The 20,158-nt window shown below is 44.5% G+C and overlaps 1 protein-coding gene across 1 annotated transcript in view; it reads left to right on the plus strand.

Moving 5' to 3' along the window:
- The window catches only part of KIF26B (kinesin family member 26B), a gene marked incomplete at its 5' end in the record, with an annotated part of 194,608 nt that overhangs the window by 164,473 nt on the left and 9,977 nt on the right, over nt 1-20,158 (plus strand). The window contains 2 exons of the mRNA XM_010082769.1: nt 8,009-8,171; nt 9,309-12,732. Of these exons, the coding sequence (XP_010081071.1) occupies nt 8,009-8,171; nt 9,309-12,732 (3,587 nt within the window). The remainder of the gene's footprint in view (nt 1-8,008; nt 8,172-9,308; nt 12,733-20,158) is intronic.

Genomic DNA, 20,158 nt, shown 5'->3' on the forward strand with positions numbered 1-20,158 from the left:
GGGTGTCTCTTTGCTATGCTCATGCCAGTATTAGCCACCAGAGGAGAGGGTATGAAGGTGGTTTCCAGAACGTGTCCTCAGCATGCTGTGAGGGGATGTCTCCTCATGCTTCTCTCTTGCTATGTGTTTTCCCCTGTTGCTGCCCCATAGGCACAGGAGCTGGCAGCCACCCTCCGCCCCTTCCCTTCCCAGCGCTGCTGCTGCACTGCCAGGGTGCAGGCAGCCCAGAGGAGAGGCAGGCAGGCTCTGAAGCTGCTCCAGTTTTTGTTCAGCAGCAGATACGACTGTTGCCTTCTCATATAAAGCAACCAAATGGCTTCAGTAGAGATAAGCTGAGCCAAACTTGTGGTTGCCGTAATGCTTCCAAGTAAGGGAGCCAAATAAGGAGGGGCACAGGAGGAGGGAAGGCTTTTTCCTTCCCTTTGTGAGTGTACCTTGGTAGAAGTTAGCACAGATCCTGGCCATGTGCAGAGTCCTTAAATTATTTAAAATCTGGATCATTATTGTAATTAACTGTGGGGGGTTTTTTTGTCTCTTGTAAATCACAGTGTATTTACTGCACAGCTTTTCTTAACCAGTGGCATTGCTGGTTTGAGCGAATCTGGCTTTAACTCCAAAACATAGTTGCTGAGCCTAATTAGTTCCCTGGATTAATTGAGCCTCTATTTTTCAGCTAGAATTTATTAGGAGTTGGCACTGTAATGAGACAGACCACTAGGATCCTTTTCCTTTTTGCTTATCTTTGAGCTTTGTTTGTGTGTTTTTAATGGTTGCTTGTGAATGATGTTTGGCTCTGCGGTGGGAGTTGGAGTGCAGAGGGGAGAGGGATCATTTTATCCATTTTCAGTGCAGTCTCTCTCTGAAACTATATTCAGTCTCCAGCAGAGCTGCTCTCCCAGCTACCTCCTCCATCCCACCCCAACACTTGCTCTTGTGACTCTATATCTGGATCTCTGAGCTCTCATTTAGACAAAAGCTACAGCTCTTGAATGAGCCACTTGTATGGTGAGCGGGACAGTCTGTTTCAAGGAGTTAGAGTAGCTGTAGTTATTGGGACTCTGTCCTTCTGTCATTAGATTTCTGTCTTTGGTGAAAAGAAACAAAAGATGTTATTTTGTGCATCTGCCATATGCTCGTGTGTCATCATAGGCACAAGGATTGTTCTGCAATATGAAATTGGCACAGTTAGGCTCTTAAAAGACAGGAATTGTAGGGGGAACCCCCTTATATTTTAGATGCATTTTGTATTACTAGAATTTGAGTCCCTGTTATCCCATACTCGCCTGCAACAACACTTTTCTCCTGCTCTTGATGGCTGCAAGTGTCATATCCCTTCCAGCTGCGATTGTGATTTTCCCAGTACATGAACCTGAGCACAGTGTCCCCTCAGTGGAGTCCTTTCAGCTGTCTCCCCCTTCCCGGTGCAGTGAGCACAGCTTTCTGGGTTGTGCTAGTGTACCTCATACAAGATAACTAACTGCAGAGGCAGTGGAGATTTCCACTTTGCTAAATTTTCCCTTTAAGGCTACTCAGCTACCACTTGGAAGAAGTTCATTATTTCCCCAACGCCTCATTTCACCAGGTGAAGAATTCCCCAGGTTAAAGGTCTAACACGTTACCCATCTTTCTTCAACAGCCTCGCTTCGTTCTGCTAACAAAGCCAGGCTTACAAGGTTGAACCACTGAGGGCTTTATCACTCCACCTGGCCTCATTTTGCCTGTGCCTACAGACGTTGCTCCTATTTCCTCTCTCCGTCTATCAAAATTATTAACAGAAAGGAAAGACATAGCTAAGCAGCCTATACTGGTTCATCATGAACTCAGCTGTTACACACCTGTAACATCCATTCTTGGTTTTGTGCCTTTTAAGCTATGAATTGTCCTCTGTAGAGATAATTTCCATGCAGTAAGAGCCAAAACCAAATGGAGTATTTGCGTGGTTCCCTTGTTATGCAAGCATTTATTACTATGAAAAAGAGCAGTATATCAGCACAAGGGAGCAGAGTTAAGACTTCATGATCAAAAATAACTGTCACAGTTACTGAGATTTTTCTTTTGACATACCTCTATAAATAATTAGATTACAAGACACCTGAGGGCAGAGACATCTGATCCTGTAACGATAACACCTTGAGGGAGTTGACAACTTCCTCTTTTTTGGCCAAGTGCCTAGGAAGACACTAAGGTATATGATTAATAGAGAGCACAAACACACACCCTTGCACGTCCTAAAGCTTAGCTATAATGTTGTATTGTATCCCTTGTGGAATGTCATAATTTCTATTCCTGATGGTGTTGCTGTTGTCACTCAATAGCCAAAATCCTCATAGCAGTGGGGTGATAGGAAGGGGAAGACAAAGGAAATATTTATTAAGGAGGGGGGAAAAACAAAACAAAACAAAGCATATAATAGGATTGGTTAAATACTTCCACAGAAAAAATCATTATTCTAAGACTTCAGCTGGATCTTCCTTTTCAGCATTCCCTCCTTTTGTGGAACAGTCTTGTACTTGCCTCTCCTATACAGAAATGAGATGCTGGGTAATGAAAACTCCTGCAAATTTCTTGAGCGCAATATTTATACTTATTGCTTCATTTTCTATTCATGAATTCTATTTTGCAGCCCTAAACAAAAGCAATTACCATTAGCTTCTTTTCTGTGTAGCTCACTTCAAACACATTGCTCACATGGATTCTCAAAAAGCTAAAGGATCTGACAGAGGAAGATCCGGGAAGGCACTGCCCATGCTATGCCCCTTTGCTCTGGCCCGTGCCTTGCCTGTGCAGTGTGCTGCAGCCACCTGTGCCCAATTATGGTGGGGTTATGGGGCTTTTCTGCTGGGTATCAGTGAGCAGTCGGGGGGACTTGAGTGGGGAGAATGGTCTTGGAGATCAGGCAGTGGCAGTGGAGGACGTTAATGGGAAGAAGAGGTGAGGAAAGAGGAGGTTAGTACTGGGAGAGGGTCTAGCAATAGCACTGGGGACTGGCAAAGTCAGGTGCAGCGGGTTAGACCACAGCAGGATGAAATGGAGCTGTGCTGGGCTATTTCAGTGAGGAGCTGGAGGTGAGGATCATGGTGTGGGAATGAGAATGAGTAAAAAGGTCAGATGATAGACAGGACCAGGATAGACACTGAGAGAACAGGATTGTCTGGTGAGAGAAGAGCATGGCAAAAAGGATGTGAACACATGAAAGCACAGCTCCTCTGCAGCGCAACAGTGCTCCTGAGTTTCACTGTTTCTGTACAGGCAGCTAATACGGGCAAAACCTCATGGTAAATTGTGAGTTACATCCCCCTTCTCCATCGCTTGCCTGTACAAAAGGTGGCAGCTGGCTGCTGCTCCCAGCTGGTCAGCTAGTTCAGCAACTGAGGCTTTTTAATACAAGGGAGGTTCCAGGCTTGCTGATGTCTCACTGAAGTGTAAACACAAATCCAGATTAAATTATGTAATTCATAATATAATAACAGCATTCAGATTGTGAAATCAATCACTACAGGGGCAGGAAATGCCAGAATTAGGGTTGTCCTGGCAAACTTACTCTGGCCCCATGGGTTGTATATTGTGTTGTCTTTGCAGGATTTCCCCCCTGCCCCTAAAATTATCATCTTTTTCAAGGCAGATAAAGGATCTGATTTGGAGATGAATCAGGACTCTACAGCGATGTGGTCATTGTCAATAAATTCCTTCCCTAATTTGTAGCAGACGTTGGAAGGCATATGGAAAATGGGACTGAGGGCTGTGAAAGAGAAGGGAAGTATTCTGAAGGGAGCTGGTACCACCTTCAGAACTGGCTGTGCCAATGCATTCGTAAAATTTTTAGATGGGCATATTCTGGGTTTCTGGATACCCAGACTGAGAACCAGCTGCTCCATTTTCTCTGCAACAAAGTCAGAGTTAGCTGTACTTTGAATATAAAAGACTGTATAATGCTCAGTACTCTGAAAGATCAGTGCTTCACTCTGAACACCTATACTTAGTAAAGTCTTCAGCGCTACAGGTATTATCAGGGGATTATACACCTCACCTCAGAGGCATTCATCAGATACTGCATTGATGAGCTCCACAGAAAAAAAAAAAAAAAAGAGCCTTTGAAGAAATCAGTCATTCTGGATGCAAAACTGAGTTTGTATAGTCCTAAGAGTAGATAAGGCACAAGCCTGTACATTAAAAGGCAAGGATTAAATGAAAGACTGAACAACTTCTTGTTCAGTGAGCACTGTTTATCCTGTGCAGTGACTGAGGCAGGGATCCAGTGGAAAAAATAGTATGCAGTCATGAAATTAAAGACTTTGACTTAATGCACATAGGCAAGTGGAATTTAGGCAGTCTACAAGGAAACGTATCATGATCCTCATTCTTCTAACGAAAGATTCTGTATCGTTTGAATCTGAGTATAATTAATCATTCACGAGGAAGATACAGATACGTATAAGAGAAGCATAAAGATATACTTTTTTCCTTCCTACTGAACAAGTGAAAGGACTAATTTACCCAGATTCCCAGTTTGCAATGTGAAGTATCAGAAGAGAAGAAAGAGAGAGATCTGTGCTCACTGCAGCACTGCCTCTTCTCTTGTTTGGGGATTTTTAATACCAGTTAGAGTTCCTTGGTGGCTGCTGTTGACAGACTCAGGGATTAGCTGCATGAGTCCTCCAGCGGCTGCTGTAATGTGACAGGGTGGAAATATGGAGAATGTAATGGAGCAGCATGGAGAAGAGAGAGCTCGTCTTCACATAGAGGCTGCAGCTCCATGGAACAAATTTAGAGATTTTTGCCAGGCAATTCGCACAGATCTTTTTTTCTGGATCCTCTCTCCTTTACCTGCTGACACACTTCTTAGAGATATCTGAGTTCAGTTTCCTGCCCCAGAGCTCCTACCTCTGGACTTTTCCAGAGACAGAGCTTTGCATATTTTATTTTGGGGTTTTACCTGTATGGGATGGATGAATAGTATTTAGTAGTATTTTGCTGTAGCCATGATGATCTGAGGAGCTAGGCAAGAAAAGATTTACCAGTGAGAGTAATGTATTTTACTGCACCAAATGATCCAGTTAGAAAAAACAGGTACGTTTAAGTATTGAAGAATGGACTTACTGATACAAAGGCTTTGGTGTCTAAAGTGTGGTATCCTTCTGACCCCACTTTCATTGTTCTCTGTGTACTATATCCCCATATTCATGACCGGTTATAGTAAATTTCCTGAACTATAAAAGCATTAGTGGATGGGGTAAAAGTGCATTTAAAATTAAGACAGGTGTATAAAATAGAGTCATCGTGCTGCTCTGGCACAGCATTTTATTGCTCGTGGACCAGAATATAAATGGACCATTAGCGTTGCTGAAGATCTCTCCTTTGCTATAAAGACACTGGTGCAATTCACTATGCTGTGAGAAACTGGGACCTTCTACAAACCAGCCTCTACTTAACACAGGGAGCAACATGCACCCAGGAGCAGCAGTCCTTCTGTAAGCTTCTTCAAAATTTCCTGTGTCTTAGTTTAGTTTGCACAGCTAGAAGATCAACAAAGGTCTTCCTTCTCAAAGCAGACCTTCTCTTTGTAAAAATTCTGCTTTCACATGAAATTTTGCTTATGCAAATACCAGCTCATGAATCACCTAATGAAACAATTCAGAGCCTTTCTTTTTTTCAGGCTGAAATGCCATGTCAGCATCAGAAGAACAAAGCATCTACTTTGTTTCACACTGTCAAGCAAATTTCAGTGAGACATCCAAAATATTTTACCAATATTTTACTTGATGAGGATAGGGTGAGTTAAAAATTAAGCGGCACATTTTTGTGTTATTAAGTTCTCTTTGATTTTCTTTCTGTCCTTTAGAAGCTAGTAGGTGCTATTGTTGGAGATCAGTGAACCATGAACAGGTGAACTTGTCTTACGACAATGTCCAGAATTGACAAAAATCTGCATTTAGCAAATTTCTTCCTCTTTATTTTATTTTTCAGTGTAGATAGTTATTTTGTCTGAGTGTAAATAAAAGTTGATAGTCAAGATGCAGACAGTGCTGAATGAGCAAAATCTGAAATTAGAAATCAGTGTTGGCTGGGCTTTTTTTGCTGCTAGGCTTCAGGCTTTAATCCTAAACAAATCTCTGCCCTTTAGTTCCTATCTGATTTATGTCAGAGGATCATTTGAATTATAGAACAGGAATTTCCTCTGAATCGTTATTTTTCTTGCAAGTGTGTATTTCAGGACAAGGCAGATGGCACAGATTATTTTATATTCACAATGGATATACCTCTAGGAGAGCCACACTGCAGTGTGCTGATGCTGGCTGCATGGGTTATGTATTCTCAGGAGACCAACATGTTCAGAATGTATTCTTTTGCCCTTTCCCCTGTCATCTCATGTTTTGCTATGATAGAAGCACCAGCAAATGAAAGGCTTGTTATTGATTTCTGTGCAGATGTTAATAATTTCCATGTAACTCTGCATTGGAGTGGCAGTAACTGACGGACAAAATTTGACATCTTAATTATTCCTTGATGGAAAGGAGGGCCACTAACCTGAGATACAGCAGCCTATTAACTCTGGATGTGTGGATTCAAAGCAGCCTTAGGTCACAAGTGAAATGAGTGAGGCCTTCTCGGTGTAATCTTTATGGATGTTTGTCTGCTTCTCGAAAACACCAGAGTCTCTTCAATGTGTCTCAAGCAGTTAGAAGCAGAAATCCTGAAACAAAAAAAAATGTTTTACTTCCAGTGTTGCTAGCGTAGCTGAAATAACAAGTATTGGAAATCTCAGGAGAAGCACAATTTATGGACTCCCCAGCCTTATTGCTAGATGCATCAAAACATGCATCCAAAATGTTGTTTACTCAATCAAAAAGAGAGGTTCAAGAATTTTGGTTTTTGTCTATTATTCCCATTCAGTATAAATAGTTTTGTTTCCCAGCAATCGCATAATTTCTGTCAGCTGGAAATGTTAAGTGGACAACCAAGGGCATGCATGTACCATAGGTCATTAGCAGATATTAACAAGTGAGCCCCAAAAATCTGATCTCCAGCCACTGAAGGTATTGCTATCGCTACAACAGTGAAAGCAATTTCTTTAGCAACAGGTAAATATCAGGCTGTTTCTGTCTTTGCTTTCAGACATATGTAGCAACTCTCCTCAACCTTTAGGGTAGGAGATGCTCTCTTCAAGAGGATGCCACTTTCCGACTAACCAGCTCATCTGCCTGCACACCTTGTAGCTAAAGTTCTCTTTAAAAATTATATAATGCATTTCTGACTACTGGATTAGATGACCACCACAGAAGCATTATATATGCATCATTATGCTGTTAAAATTGTCAAGCTTGACAATTCCTATTCTTAGTCCAGTCACAGACAGCCCCACAATAAGGCATCAGCATTTCAAAAGCTATCCTGTGCTGAACAATAGAGTAAATGGCAAGAACAGAAAATTTGATTCCCACCTCAGTGGAAGAAAAGATCTAATATGAAAGAACAATTGTGTGAAGTCTTAAGGCTTGACTGTTTTGTATTTCGCCAGCATCATCCAAAATTAATTTCAGTTATTTAAATAGTATTATTATTGAGTTATGCAGTGCCCTAGCAGGCAAGAAAAAATTTGGGTCCTCTAATGTAATTCACTGCTCTCTTGTCCTCCAGAGCTGGGCCAGAGTTTGCTTGCACACTGAGCACTGGAAAAGGGCAGCGGTTTGATATTTGCTACTGTGGCCCCTTAACAGTCTCCAATAGTGGTCTGCATTGCTGTATTGGCAATGGTATCAGTGCAGAAGGACTGAAGCCAGAAGAAGACAGCAAAGGGTGAAATAGGAAGAGGAAAGAAGTTTAAATTGTAGTCCAGGGTTTTTCAGCATGCTCAGCTGCAGACACAACATAGTGCAAACCTGAGAAAGCAAACTAATTAGTATTCCATTAAAAAGAGGAGAAAAAAATCTTGCTGAGACCCAAGTCACATCATGATGGTCAAAGTGAAACCTTGCTCGCTAATGTAGCCTTAATTCATTTTATTTTGCAGAGACAGCAAGCTCACCATGTTGCTTCGGGAGTCCTTGGGGAATATGAACTGCCGCACCACAATGATAGCTCACATTTCAGCCGCTGCGGGGAACTACGCTGAGACGCTGTCCACCATCCAGATTGCATCAAGGGTCCTCAGGATGAAGAAAAAGAAAACTAAGGTAAGACAATGTATAACTCCCTTCTTGTAGCGGTGGTGGGGGGAGGAAAAAGGACCCTGAACGATCCTTAGTAGGGTAGAGCGGCATGTGACAAAATCAGTGGGTGGGTTGTATGTATCCTGTCCTAGGCAAGTGGTTTAGAGCGCATAGCAGAGACTGGAGGGGGTAAATGCTTCAGCTTCAGATACAGAGTGAGTTCAGACTTATCTGCTATAGCAGGTTTGTAAGCTGACCTCATTTAATGATATAGCTGTCAGAGAGCATTTATTTTCAGTTATGCTCTTAGTGCTAATGAAATCATAAGGAACGAAACTGCTGTAGAGTTAAAGGAAATTGGGATTAATGAAGAATTTGTTGCTTCTGAGAGGGAGCAGGAGCAAAATAAATGCAAAGCAGCATGTCCATTGCCAGCACTGATTCCCCTTTTATTCCCACTGGTTCTAAATATGGGTGATAGATTTTCCAAGAAGTAGAGTGAGGATGGGCTGTATCCACTTTCATGTTTTAGAGTCCTGGTTCCTTCTGTACAGCTCGCAGTGTGAATTGGGCATAGCCAGTGAATTTTATGCATTTCATTTAAATTGACAGCCTATGGATTTACAACCTTTTTTGTCAATGGATTGAAGAGAGACAAGGGAAGGAATTCAGTCCACACACCATCACAGCATTGTGTCTCCAGAGACTTCTGAGTGCACGTTATACAATTCCACACACTGGTAGTTTGACCAAATGAGGATTGTCCTTATTTTCTGTGCCTTATTTGCGTAATGATTTTTTTTTTGTCTCTTCACATACACACACAGACACACACACACACACACAAAATCAGCAAAGCCTTTGCCAAATATCTGATGTCTTTAGCCAGGTCCAATTAAAGGAGGGATCCTAATCCATTTGTTCAGTACTTCTTTTTGGAAGTCTCACGATTTTGAGTGGGACACAGAGTTGGGGCACTGGATTCTCCATTGAACACTCTCATGTGTCTGCTGTAGGACTGCAGATATGAAGCTTCAGAGCTCTGTGCCTTAGTTTAGAGATTTCCCAGTTTAGATATGACTGTGACCTCTTTATATATGCGCTTTGTGCAAGGAGCTGTTTGCAATGCTGAAATAATGTGGTCTCTCTCTCATATTGCAGTACACATCAAGTTCTTCTGGAGGAGAGAGTTCTTGTGAGGAGGGCAGGATGCGAAGGCCAACCCAGCTGAGGCCTTTCCATTCTAGAAACACTGTTGACCCCGACTTCCCTATTTTGCACTTATCAAGTGATCCTGATTATTCGTCCAGCAGTGAGCAGTCGTGTGACACGGTGATTTACGTTGGCCCCAATGGCACTGCCCTTTCTGATAAGGAACTGACAGATAATGAGGGTCCCCCTGATTTTGTCCCCATAGTTCCTGCTCTGCAAAAGACCAAAAATGGGGGCAGGTTGGAAGAAGTTAGTGAATCGGGGCCCAGCACATCTGAAAGAGACTGCCTGAAGTGCAACACCTTTGCAGAGCTCCAGGAGAGGCTAGATTGCATAGATGGCAGTGAAGAGACTGACAAATTTCCCTTTGAAGAGATGCCTGCTCAATTTAGCTCAGACCAGATGTCTAAGAGCTCTGTCTCAAGCCAGCTGGCAGAGCTTAGCCACTTACCAGAGTCAGATAAGGAAGATACAATGCCAGAATGTCAGCATCCTGAGAGAGAAGCCAAGGAAAATATAAATGCAACACCCAGCAAAACTAAGAGAAATCACTCTCCTGTTCCTTCTGGAGCTCTTACTAATGTTTCAACTCCTTCTTCTCCCAGGAGCGTAACAGGCGGCTCTAGTAAAGAACTTAGTTCTTGTCAGTTAGCCCACAGCACCAGCTTGCCAAGCAGCAGAGAAGGTCTCAACACCTGTGGATTTGTGGAAGGCAAACCTCGGCCGATGGGTTCACCCCGGCTTGGCATTGCAAGCCTCTCAAAGACATCTGAGTACAAGCCGCCAACTTCTCCTTCCCAGAGATGCAAGGTCTACACACAGAAAGGAGTCCTGCCCAGCTCCACTCCCCCACCAGCTCCCCTGACTAAGGATACGGGGATGACATCTAGTGAATCTTTATTGCAGCCAGAAATCCGGACCCCACCTGTAGGCATGAGCCCTCAAATCATGAAGAAGTCGGTGTCCTCCAGCAATGGGGATTTTGAAGAGACCATTCTTGATGAAGATCGGCAACAAACCATTTCTCCAGAATCCAAGAAGGAGATTCTGAGCACCACCATGGTGACTGTGCAGCAGCCGTTAGAGCTAAATGGAGAGGACGAGCTGGTGTTCACCCTTGTAGAAGAGCTAACCATTAGTGGGGTCCTTGACAATGGGCGCCCAACCAGTATCATCAGTTTCAACAGTGACTGCTCTGTGCAGGCTTTGGCTTCTGGGTCTAGGCCAGTCAGTATTATCAGCAGCATATCTGAAGACCTTGAATGTTACTCCAGTGCGGCTCCTGTGTCTGAAGTCAGCATCACACAGTTCCTTCCACTTCCAAAGTTGGGCCTGGATGACAAATCCCAGGATGATGGTAGCAGACGGTCCTCCATCAGCTCGTGGTTGAGTGAAATGAGCACAGGGAGTGATGGTGAACAGTCGTGTCACAGCTTCATAGCCCAGGCATGCTATGGGCATGGGGAGGCAATGGCAGAACCCCCTGTCTCTGAGTTTGTGAGCACTATACAAAGTGCCAGCATGATTTGTGTAAGTGACAAACAGAAGCCAGTGACTGACAACATGCTCATACTGTCGGAAATGGGGGAGGAACCTTTCCGCAAAGTGCCACCCATCAAAGGCTGTAAAATATCAGCTCTAGGAAAAACTACTGTCACAATCAAAAACACCGCAAGCCTCAGCAGCTGTGAAGGCTACATCCCAATGAAGACAAACATTACTGTTTACCCATGTATTGCTGTTAATCCCTTCAAACCACAAGACACTGATGACACCGTACCGGCAGTAACTGTGGACCCAAAGGTTGCTCATCCTCATGATGGGAAAGAATCCAGTGTTAAGAAGGATATAAAATTTGAAGACCCTTGGCTGAAGAGAGAAGAAGATGTAAAAAAAGATAGCAGTGATGGGCCAAGGCCTGACACGGCCACAGTTTCAGCAAAGCCTGAGCACAGCACAAAGCAGTCCTCAGCGGACAGGTTTAGCAGCAGCAGCGGGGATGCCTCTGTCTCCCCAGGATCTGACAGTCTAAAGAGGATTGTGGATGGGTGTGAGGTGGCAGCATCCGGCTCTGCAACCCAAAGCCCTGTTCATTCCAGTGATGGCTTGAAGACCAGCAGCCTCCCCCGAGGGCTCCCAAAGGCGAACAAGCCAGAGGAGCCCGACAATCACCTCTATCCCACCGCCGCTGACAGCAGTGGAGTAGGCTCTCCTGTCCTCCCTCAGTTTCCTAAGGCTAGCCTTGACAAGAAAATGGCCTCTCCCAAACACTGCATCCTCACTCGTCCCAAAGGAACCCCTCCTCTCCCACCAGTAAGAAAGTCAAGCTTGGATCAGAAGAACAGAGCCAGCCCCCAGCACAGTGCAGCCAGCAGCACCACGAGCAGTCCCTCCAGCCAGCCTGGATCCTTCCTGGCCAGCTTCCCAGAGGAGCTGAATGCCAAACAGAAGGGCCCTGGCACTGACAGCGGCGGCAACAACAGCAGCAGCAAGCTCTTCAGTGCCAAACTGGAGCAGCTCGCCAGCAGGACCAACTCCCTCGGGAGGTCCACTGGAAGCCACTATGAGTGTTTGTCACTAGAAAGAGCAGAAAGCCTGTCCTCTGTGAGCTCCAAAATGAGTCCTGGCAAAGACACGACCATGCCTAGGGCTGGAAGGAGCCTCAGCCGCAGTGTCATGTCCTCACCCACCAACTCGGGCCTCTCCCAGTCGGCGGGTGCCTCCCCAAAAGCCAGCCAGTCAAAAATCTCTGCAGTCAGCAAGCTGCTGCTGGCGAGTCCCAAGGCCCGCAGCCTGTCTGCCTCAGCCACCAAAACGCTCAGCTTCTCCACCAAGTCCCTGCCTCAGTCCGTAGGGCAGAGCTCCAGCTTGCCTCCGAGCGGCAAGAACATGTCCTGGTCAACGCAGTCCCTCAGCAGAAACCGAGGCTCCAGCCTTGCTTCCAAATTGCCCCTTCGGGCCGTCAACGGGCGGATTTCGGAGCTGCTCCAAGGGAGCGCCAGTGCCAGAGGCTTACAGCCGCGGGGGAGCTCCGAGGCAGACGAGCGCGGCGGCCTTCCCGGAGATGAGAAGCCAGCTGTTCACATGCTGCCATCCCCTTACAGCAAGATCACCCCTCCTCGGAAACCTCACCGCTGCAGCAGCGGTCACGGGAGCGACAACAGCAGTGTCCTGAGCGGGGAGCTGCCCCCCGCCATGGGGAAAACAGCCCTCTTCTACCACAGCGGGGGGAGCAGCGGCTACGAGAGCATGATGAGGGACAGCGAGGCGACGGGCAGCGCCTCTTCGGCACAAGACTCCATGAGCGAGAACAGCAGCTCCGCCAGCGGCAGGTGCCGAAGTCTCAAAAATCCAAAGAAACGATCAAACGCAGGTAGGCTTGTGGCGGTGGGAAAGAGGGATGCAGACCAAAGCAGATAATTAGGGCGTGGTGGCAGGCTAGCCCTAAAGGTGAGCTAATTCAGTACCAGCTGCACCCCTTAGCAGAGGAGCTCAGAGTAAGAGTCCTAGGCTCCGAGTTTCTTCACTTTGCAACATGCACAAATCCTGCGTGGTTGCACTGCCTTTGCAGCTGAGTCTCCTCCTCACCCACTTCATTTAGGTTTACTCCACATAAACAGAAAAATGTTTATCCCTAAAACCAGTTAGTGTTGCCAATGGCAGCCACATTCAAGTATTTATTTATGCAATTATTCTTCTGATTTGATTCCAGAAAGATGCCTTTGTGAGGTGGTGAAATGTAACTGTAGTTCTTAAGCACTTTGGGCACAGACTCTGCTCTTGGTATGCGTGTGTTTCACAGCACGAGACCAGAGTCTTGCTGAAGAGCAGTATGTGTTGTGAGCCCATTTTCGCTCCTTGTGTGCTCTGGATGCCCAAAGGTGCAAGATGCCCCGCAGCTGAAACCGCCTTGAGTTTCTTCTTCCCACCCAGAAGGTGGAACAAAATTGTGCCCGTGCCCCTTGAAAGATGTTATCCTGCCTCTGAGACTCTTGTTTTTTAGCTTTGGAGTTATGAGTCCTTCTTTTCCCAGTAATTTATTGATAGCAAATAATACATTATATTAATAATATATGGGAACTACTGCACCAAAGCACTTGCAAATCTGAAACCTTTTTAGTGATCATAGAAAAACTTGAACTTTGTTCAGATATAATCCCCAATAGCTTTCACACTACATCAGGACTTTTTAATTAGATGGCAAGAGCCTCCTGGGTCACACCAACAGTCTGTGCAGTTGCAGCTGGTACATCTTCGCACCAGAAGGAGTTTCAGATAATTGCAGGACAGGGATGAGGATCATCCATCAGCTGGTCACCTCATCTTTCTCCTGTGTGTTGTTTTCCCAACCTGAAGTGTGAGTCCTGCCTAACCTTACTTCTGAGAAAAACTGCACATTGGCATTGGAACTGGTGTGCACAGGTATGTGAAATGTCAGTGGCTACTTATCCTACAGTAGCAGTGGCTGTCCAAAATGTGTTATTCTCATAAAATTCCTAATTCATCAGCCATTCCCACTTGCTGGGATACTCACCTCTGGGATTCATTTGCAGTGAACTGAGTAATGCATAACTCTCCCTTTCTTTATGCTCTTGACTGTTGTAGCAGGAAGAACATGTGCAAAACAGATGTGAATGCAATAGACCATATCTATAAGATATGGTTAGAACCGTATCTTTAAGTGCATGGCTGACTGTACCTGTTCAGACTGTGCATCTGAAAGTATTACTCTACATGGTGCAAGCACAGACCAAGTAATGACACAATCTGAAGTTAACTTTGCAACCTGTGAGAAAACCTCTTTCTATCCCTTCAGTTTATGTGGCAATAAATTGATTTTCCTCTTCTAAGGAGCTGTTTCTTTAATCGCTCCTTTCAAATATAAACTTTTTCGTGGTAACTTGCAAGAAAAAGAAGGATGATTTCTGTTGAGGTAAAGGAGAACAAAGCTGTCCACAGAGATTTGTGTTTCAGGCTGTAAAGTGTCAACTGGATTGCATCTTGTGGAGAAGCTGCCCATATGGTATGGACCTTTTCCACAGGATGTTTAGATGAAAAAAGTTACCAAGTTCTGTGAAAACAGGCAGCTACGCAGATGAGGGAACAGACAGAAAATTGCAATGTAGATTTAGCCTTATTAGACACTGCAGAACACACCCCTCCCTTCCCTGGCAGAGATACTTTAAAAAGATACTCTGAGAAGAGCTTCAGGCAGAGCCTGTGGATTCTTTCAATTCCAGAGTTCATCCCAAACCGAAATCTGCTGGAGACCAGGATTCGTCTGCTCTGCTACTCATAAAACTGTTGTTTCATTTCACTTCTCTTTGCTTAGATAGCACATAGGCTGGACAAGGCTGGAGATACAAGTGAGGAAAACATTGTCTTTGTGTTGTAATTACCAAAGACCTTCAGATCTGTGTGTTGTACTTTATATCGGGGTTCTATTTTGGTTTACAGCTCTTGGCTTTCGCTAACCTCTGTGTAGGCCTGATGATTGTGTCAGTGGCTGTGAAAAGGGAGTTGAGAAGAGAAGACTGAGGGTCAGGTTTCAGGTTGCTCTTGTAGCAGGCTGGAAGACACAGTTGGAGAGCAGAGGCTTTTCCATGCTCCAGGCAGCCTCGGCCCACCTGACAGAGCAGTGCTGCTGGTTTGTCCTGCTGAGCAAACATGCAAAAGCAGTGAGCGAGGGAACGAGCAGCACCTTTCCATAGCAGGAAACATGGAGAATCTAAGCTTTGATGCTTTTTTACTGATGTATAACATCTGACCTCTGTTTTTCTCCAAATACAGCTCTTTCGCTGGCAGATTAATCCCTATTCTAATTTCTTGTGTGGTTTGGTTCTTCTCTCCCTGATCAGCAACACTGCAGACATCTACCTGTTGCTGGATCTGAATCTCTGGAGTGGAGGGTTTTCAGTGGAGGGCCTGTGTCCCTGCAAGTCTCTTGCTAGAGTGGGCTCAGCATAGCCTGGCATGTTGACCTCCCTCAAAGTACTTTGCAAAGCATCTCTCTTAGTTCAGCCTGTTGCCTGACATGGAGAGATTCTAAGTGTGTTTATTATTTCTGATACTTTTGAGAGTGATTCCCTGTATGTGCAAGTAATTCCTGTATTGTTTTGAATGAGTTGTAGTTGTATTTGTGTGGAAGTACAACCAAGGCTTTATTCAAATTAAAAAAAATAATTTTTAGTAACTTTCATATCTCTAGCAGAAAACCACTGCCCAGAAATTAATAAGGCTTCACTTTCTTATAACCCAGCTCCTGTTTGCATTTGATCCTGCAGCAGTGAAATCATAATTCTGTTTTGATGGGTTTGATAATAGTATAATTTTTCACATGTCAGCATAAAACCAGGATTATGACTCAATGCAGGAGAACATGAAGGAGGAGCTGAGATATAAGGGAGAATAGAGCTGTTCACAAATATATTTTTATTGCATAATAAACAAAACAAATGCAAAGGTTTGCAATCTTTCATCTTCTGTAATATCTCCTTTCTTTATGTCTGTTCTAGCGTGAACGTTCTCTCTTAAGGAAGACTTTTTAATGAAAAAGAGAACAGACAAAGGTTCTGAGCTCTTAAAAGACAGATATTATTTTAATACATAGTGTCAAGAGCATTGGACCTTTCCTGATTTGTGGTCACAGATCCACTGTGCTGTAATGGATATGGCACTATAGATATGCTCATTTCAGGTCAAGCAACCTTGTCCACTTTATTTATGATTATTATTAACAGAAATGCTAGCTGTCAGACACAATCAACATGAATCAGCCCAAGGCCCCTGTAAGAGGAGCTATAAAGACTCTTTAAGAGAATCACCAGCAGCCCTGTCAGATCTCACAATTACTTCTGAAGTTCTGACACATTGGGGAGACATCATCTTTTTTCTTGAGATGAAGATCTTGTCTTTTGATGCTTTTAAGTGCATTATTTGTATGTGTAGGTGCTTCTGTCCTGGATGTCATACATGATGCATCAGACCTACATTGACAGCTTCTGAAAGAGAAAGCTAGTTCATATCCTTCATTAGCTTTAGGTTAAATTTTGGGCTCTGCCTGGGTACCTGTACATCTCACAGGCAGCCCAGTATTGTGTTTACAAAATTAAATGAAAATTTAAAAAAAAAAAACCAAAACATTTGCCTCTTGCATTATAGTACCTATTGAAAAATCATGTGTTTACATCATGAAGCACATAAGCCTTTCCTCTAAAGCTAACCTATCTGTTTAAGAAACATTCCCATTTTTCTAGTATTTAACATTGGTCCTATAACATCATGTCAGCATATCTTGTCCCGAAGTGACTGCTTATGACAGAAACAGAGCTATTCAGCGCTGATCTACGGCTTTACATTTCAAAGCTTTGTACTGCTGCTCTTTAATCCACCCTGTCATGTAAGTATTATTCCAGACCCCATTTTACAGATGGAGAAACGAAGGCAGAGAGCTTTACTGACTTGCCCAATGCCTGCAACTAAGTGAGAGCCAGATCCAGTGTTAAATTGCAGACACCCTTGACTCCTCACCTCAGCCTCCAATGACTTGGCTGCACATCCTCCCCTGCCCTTGCTGAGCAATGGAGAGCAGGCATTCCTTTGTTATTTTCTTTTTGTGGCAAGGCCTTCCTGGTCCTCTCTGGCCACAAGCAGCTGTGAAACTCTGTTTTCTCTGTTTTCTTTGCTTGCTCCATGAGCCTTTACCCTGCAAGAAACAATTCGTATCTCAGCCATGTTTGTGGCTCTGGCTCTAGTCTCCTCTCTCTTGGGTAGGCAGTGCTGTCCTGAACAGGGTGAAGTGTTAGGCCACAGTTTGTACAGTCATCACTAACACCAATTATATATTATTTTTTAATTCCTGAGAAATTTCCAGTGCAATGGCCCAGGGCTGCTCCATGGAAAGGCAATGATAAGAGTGCTTTTATAATACATACTCCTGTATATGATCAGGAAATGCATTCCAGCTGGACTCCGTTTTGCCAAAGCCATATTTGTATCCTGGGAACACAACAGGTATGAGAGGAAGGGTAGCAGATTAGAACTTGCAAGATCTATGTTGTATTCTCTGGTGTGCTGCTGGTTTGCTGTATTACCTTGGGCAACTCGTGTAATTTCTGTGTTCCCTGGTTACCAGCTCATAAAACTAGATAATAATGTTGTGAAAAAAGTAACAGCAGGGTCATTAGATCAGAAGTGTTACCTACCTGCCTTTTGCTCTTCTGATTTGGTTGTTAGCATCTTTTCCCCAGTTTAGTTTGAGTATATGTGGGCATTACTCTAAAATAATTTTCAATGCAAAATGTGACCGGATTATTTTGGAGATGCAGCTTTGGTGTTAGCTCCAGGTCCAGCCCACTGGGAGCTAACAGCAAAGCAAGAGCCTAGGCTCTATTGAGGTTTACCCAGTAAAGCCAGGTCCTGCTTGCAGCAATTCCTATGTAATGTGCATGAATGCCTTGTTTCTGCCTTTTACTCCTCCCCACCCCAGATGTTATTTACCGGGTCCTGCCCCTTACAGTGTTTCAGCGCTGCCTGTAAGGAGACCCTCCCTGGGCACAGCAGAACAGGAGGGTCTCTGAGACAATTTGTTGCAGATGGGGGCTTTCATGGAGATCTTCCTGAGTCTGTTTTCTTTCCTATTCCCTTTCGGAATAAGGCTGGGTGCCTAAGAGAGTACCCATCCCATGTGATGTTGAGTTAGACCTAAGGGCTGCAGTGTGTCACTGCTTGCAGCGCTCTGCCGAGATGGGATGGACCTCTGCCGAGGAGTGTGTCTCCTTTGGTTTCTCTGAGGTTTTTTGGAGCTGAGTCTCAGCCTAGAGCTTTACTGGTGCTGGGGCCAGTGCCAGCAGGGTGAAATGCTGGGCGCAGCACTTTGTGGCACGAGCAGGCTTGAGGGAGCAGCAAGTGAGCAGCAGCCAGCGCGATGTGCCGGTGGGGAGCACTGCCTGTAGACTGGTATGCACAGACCCACCCATGGGGGCAAAGACCCCAGACTCGAGCGTGAGAGGAAGATGTGACTCATTTGGGATGTGGGAAAGGAGGAGACAGTCAAAAAGGTGAAGCTTAGGAGAGAAAGTCCTTCCTTGTATAGTGTTTTCAAGTTGGGTCAGTCTGGGCCAGTTCAGCTTTCCTGAATGTTGAGTTTCAGTGAGCATCAGAAAACAAAAATCTAAGGGATGCTATTGATAGTACGCCCAAGTAGAAATGAGACTGGGGGAAAATCAAGGTTTCCAAATGCTGACCTCCTTAAGTTTAGAACTGTGACCTGAGTTGCAGTTGTATGTCTCAGCTTTTGCAGGACCCCGCTTGTGCCAGTCGGGGATAGGACAGGCGCACGCGTATGTGCATGTTTGTGCACATGCTTTAATCTTCTTTGCATGGGGAGCGTGTCTGACTATAGATAATTAAGGAATACTGCTGCAGCATTTTATGGCTTTTGCAGTAAAGTTTCATGACACCTTGCAGCTCTTTCTCAGTACTAAGTTTTACCACCAAAGCAGAGCAAATCGCTACATGATTTTAAACACTTTAATAAAAAGACACTGTTAAGACATGACAGTAATTATCTAGAATTAGTGTCCCTTTATCTCTTGTGTGCTCTGGTTTTCATTGATGGGGTGGTTTTAAAGGTGGATGTTTAGAGGTTTCTGGAAAGCCCTGAAAAATATATTCAGACACATTCACTCTCTGGAAGCACTTAGCCCTGCTTACGAAAGTAGCAGAACCCAGAGGCTGAATCCGCGGGCTGTAAATTATGGAAGTCCATCTCCAACCAATTTTGCAAAGCATGATGTTTTGAAACTTGGCCAAAATGATAATGATGAAACAAAACACCAACAAAAAAAGAGTCTGAGCTTTTCTTGTTGAATCCAAGTGAAAAGGAATTTGATTCATGTCTAGAATGCCTAAGGCACAGTGTGGGGAGCTGAAAATTGCCCTTTGTATCACAAAGCCTCAGGGCATCTCCAGGGTTTCTACTTTAACTTGCTTACAAGTGAGGGTAGCTAATTGATACCCTGTATTATACCTTCACCATGACAAAGGATTTTTAGAATTATACAGGAAAAAAGCTGTTTGCATGCAGGTGACCACTTTATGCATGTGACTGCTGGCTGGACAGCCCTAGGGGGAGCAGAGGGAGGGGAAGTGCAGGCTTCAGCTCCAATTTTTTTTTTTTTTTGTTCATTAAAACAACAGCATTGATTTTCCCAGGTCAAAGCCAGGCCATTTCATGCAGCAAATCTGTGTTGAAAGGGATCAGAGTAATCATTTTTTACACGCTTGACTACTGCATGCCAGCACTGAGCTTTCAGCCACATGAACATAGGAATGATTTAATAGAGGAAATGGCAGTGGGCTATTGTGCACGGTGAAGGCTCCATGTAACATGCATGACTGAGTCGCACACCATTAGGCTGGGTGTAAATAAAACCTGCTCCTGACAGTGCCACAGAATTAGCTCACTGGAATGCCTCCACCACTGTCTTGTTGGGAGCTAATGCTCTGGCTGAAGAGCCCCTTCCCCCTCCAGCCTCTGCCTTTGCTGCCCCAGTGACTAGCAAGGCTATTTAGTACAGTACTGGAGTAACAATAACCAGCTCCTGAAATAATGCCACAATGCCGACAAATAGCTGTTGAAACGAAATACAGCCAGAAGCGAGATAAATATTTAGAAGAGACTCTGGTTGTTTTTTTGCTAGGGATCATGGGTGCCGAAAACTCACCCCCTGATGTGCATCTTCCCTGGAGCATCTCCCAGATAACTTGTCAACGGGCCATGCTACAGAGGGTTGCTT

The sequence above is a fragment of the Pterocles gutturalis genome, unplaced genomic scaffold, assembly GCF_000699245.1.
Source record: "Pterocles gutturalis isolate BGI_N339 unplaced genomic scaffold, ASM69924v1 scaffold730, whole genome shotgun sequence".
NCBI lineage: Eukaryota > Metazoa > Chordata > Aves > Pterocliformes > Pteroclidae > Pterocles > Pterocles gutturalis.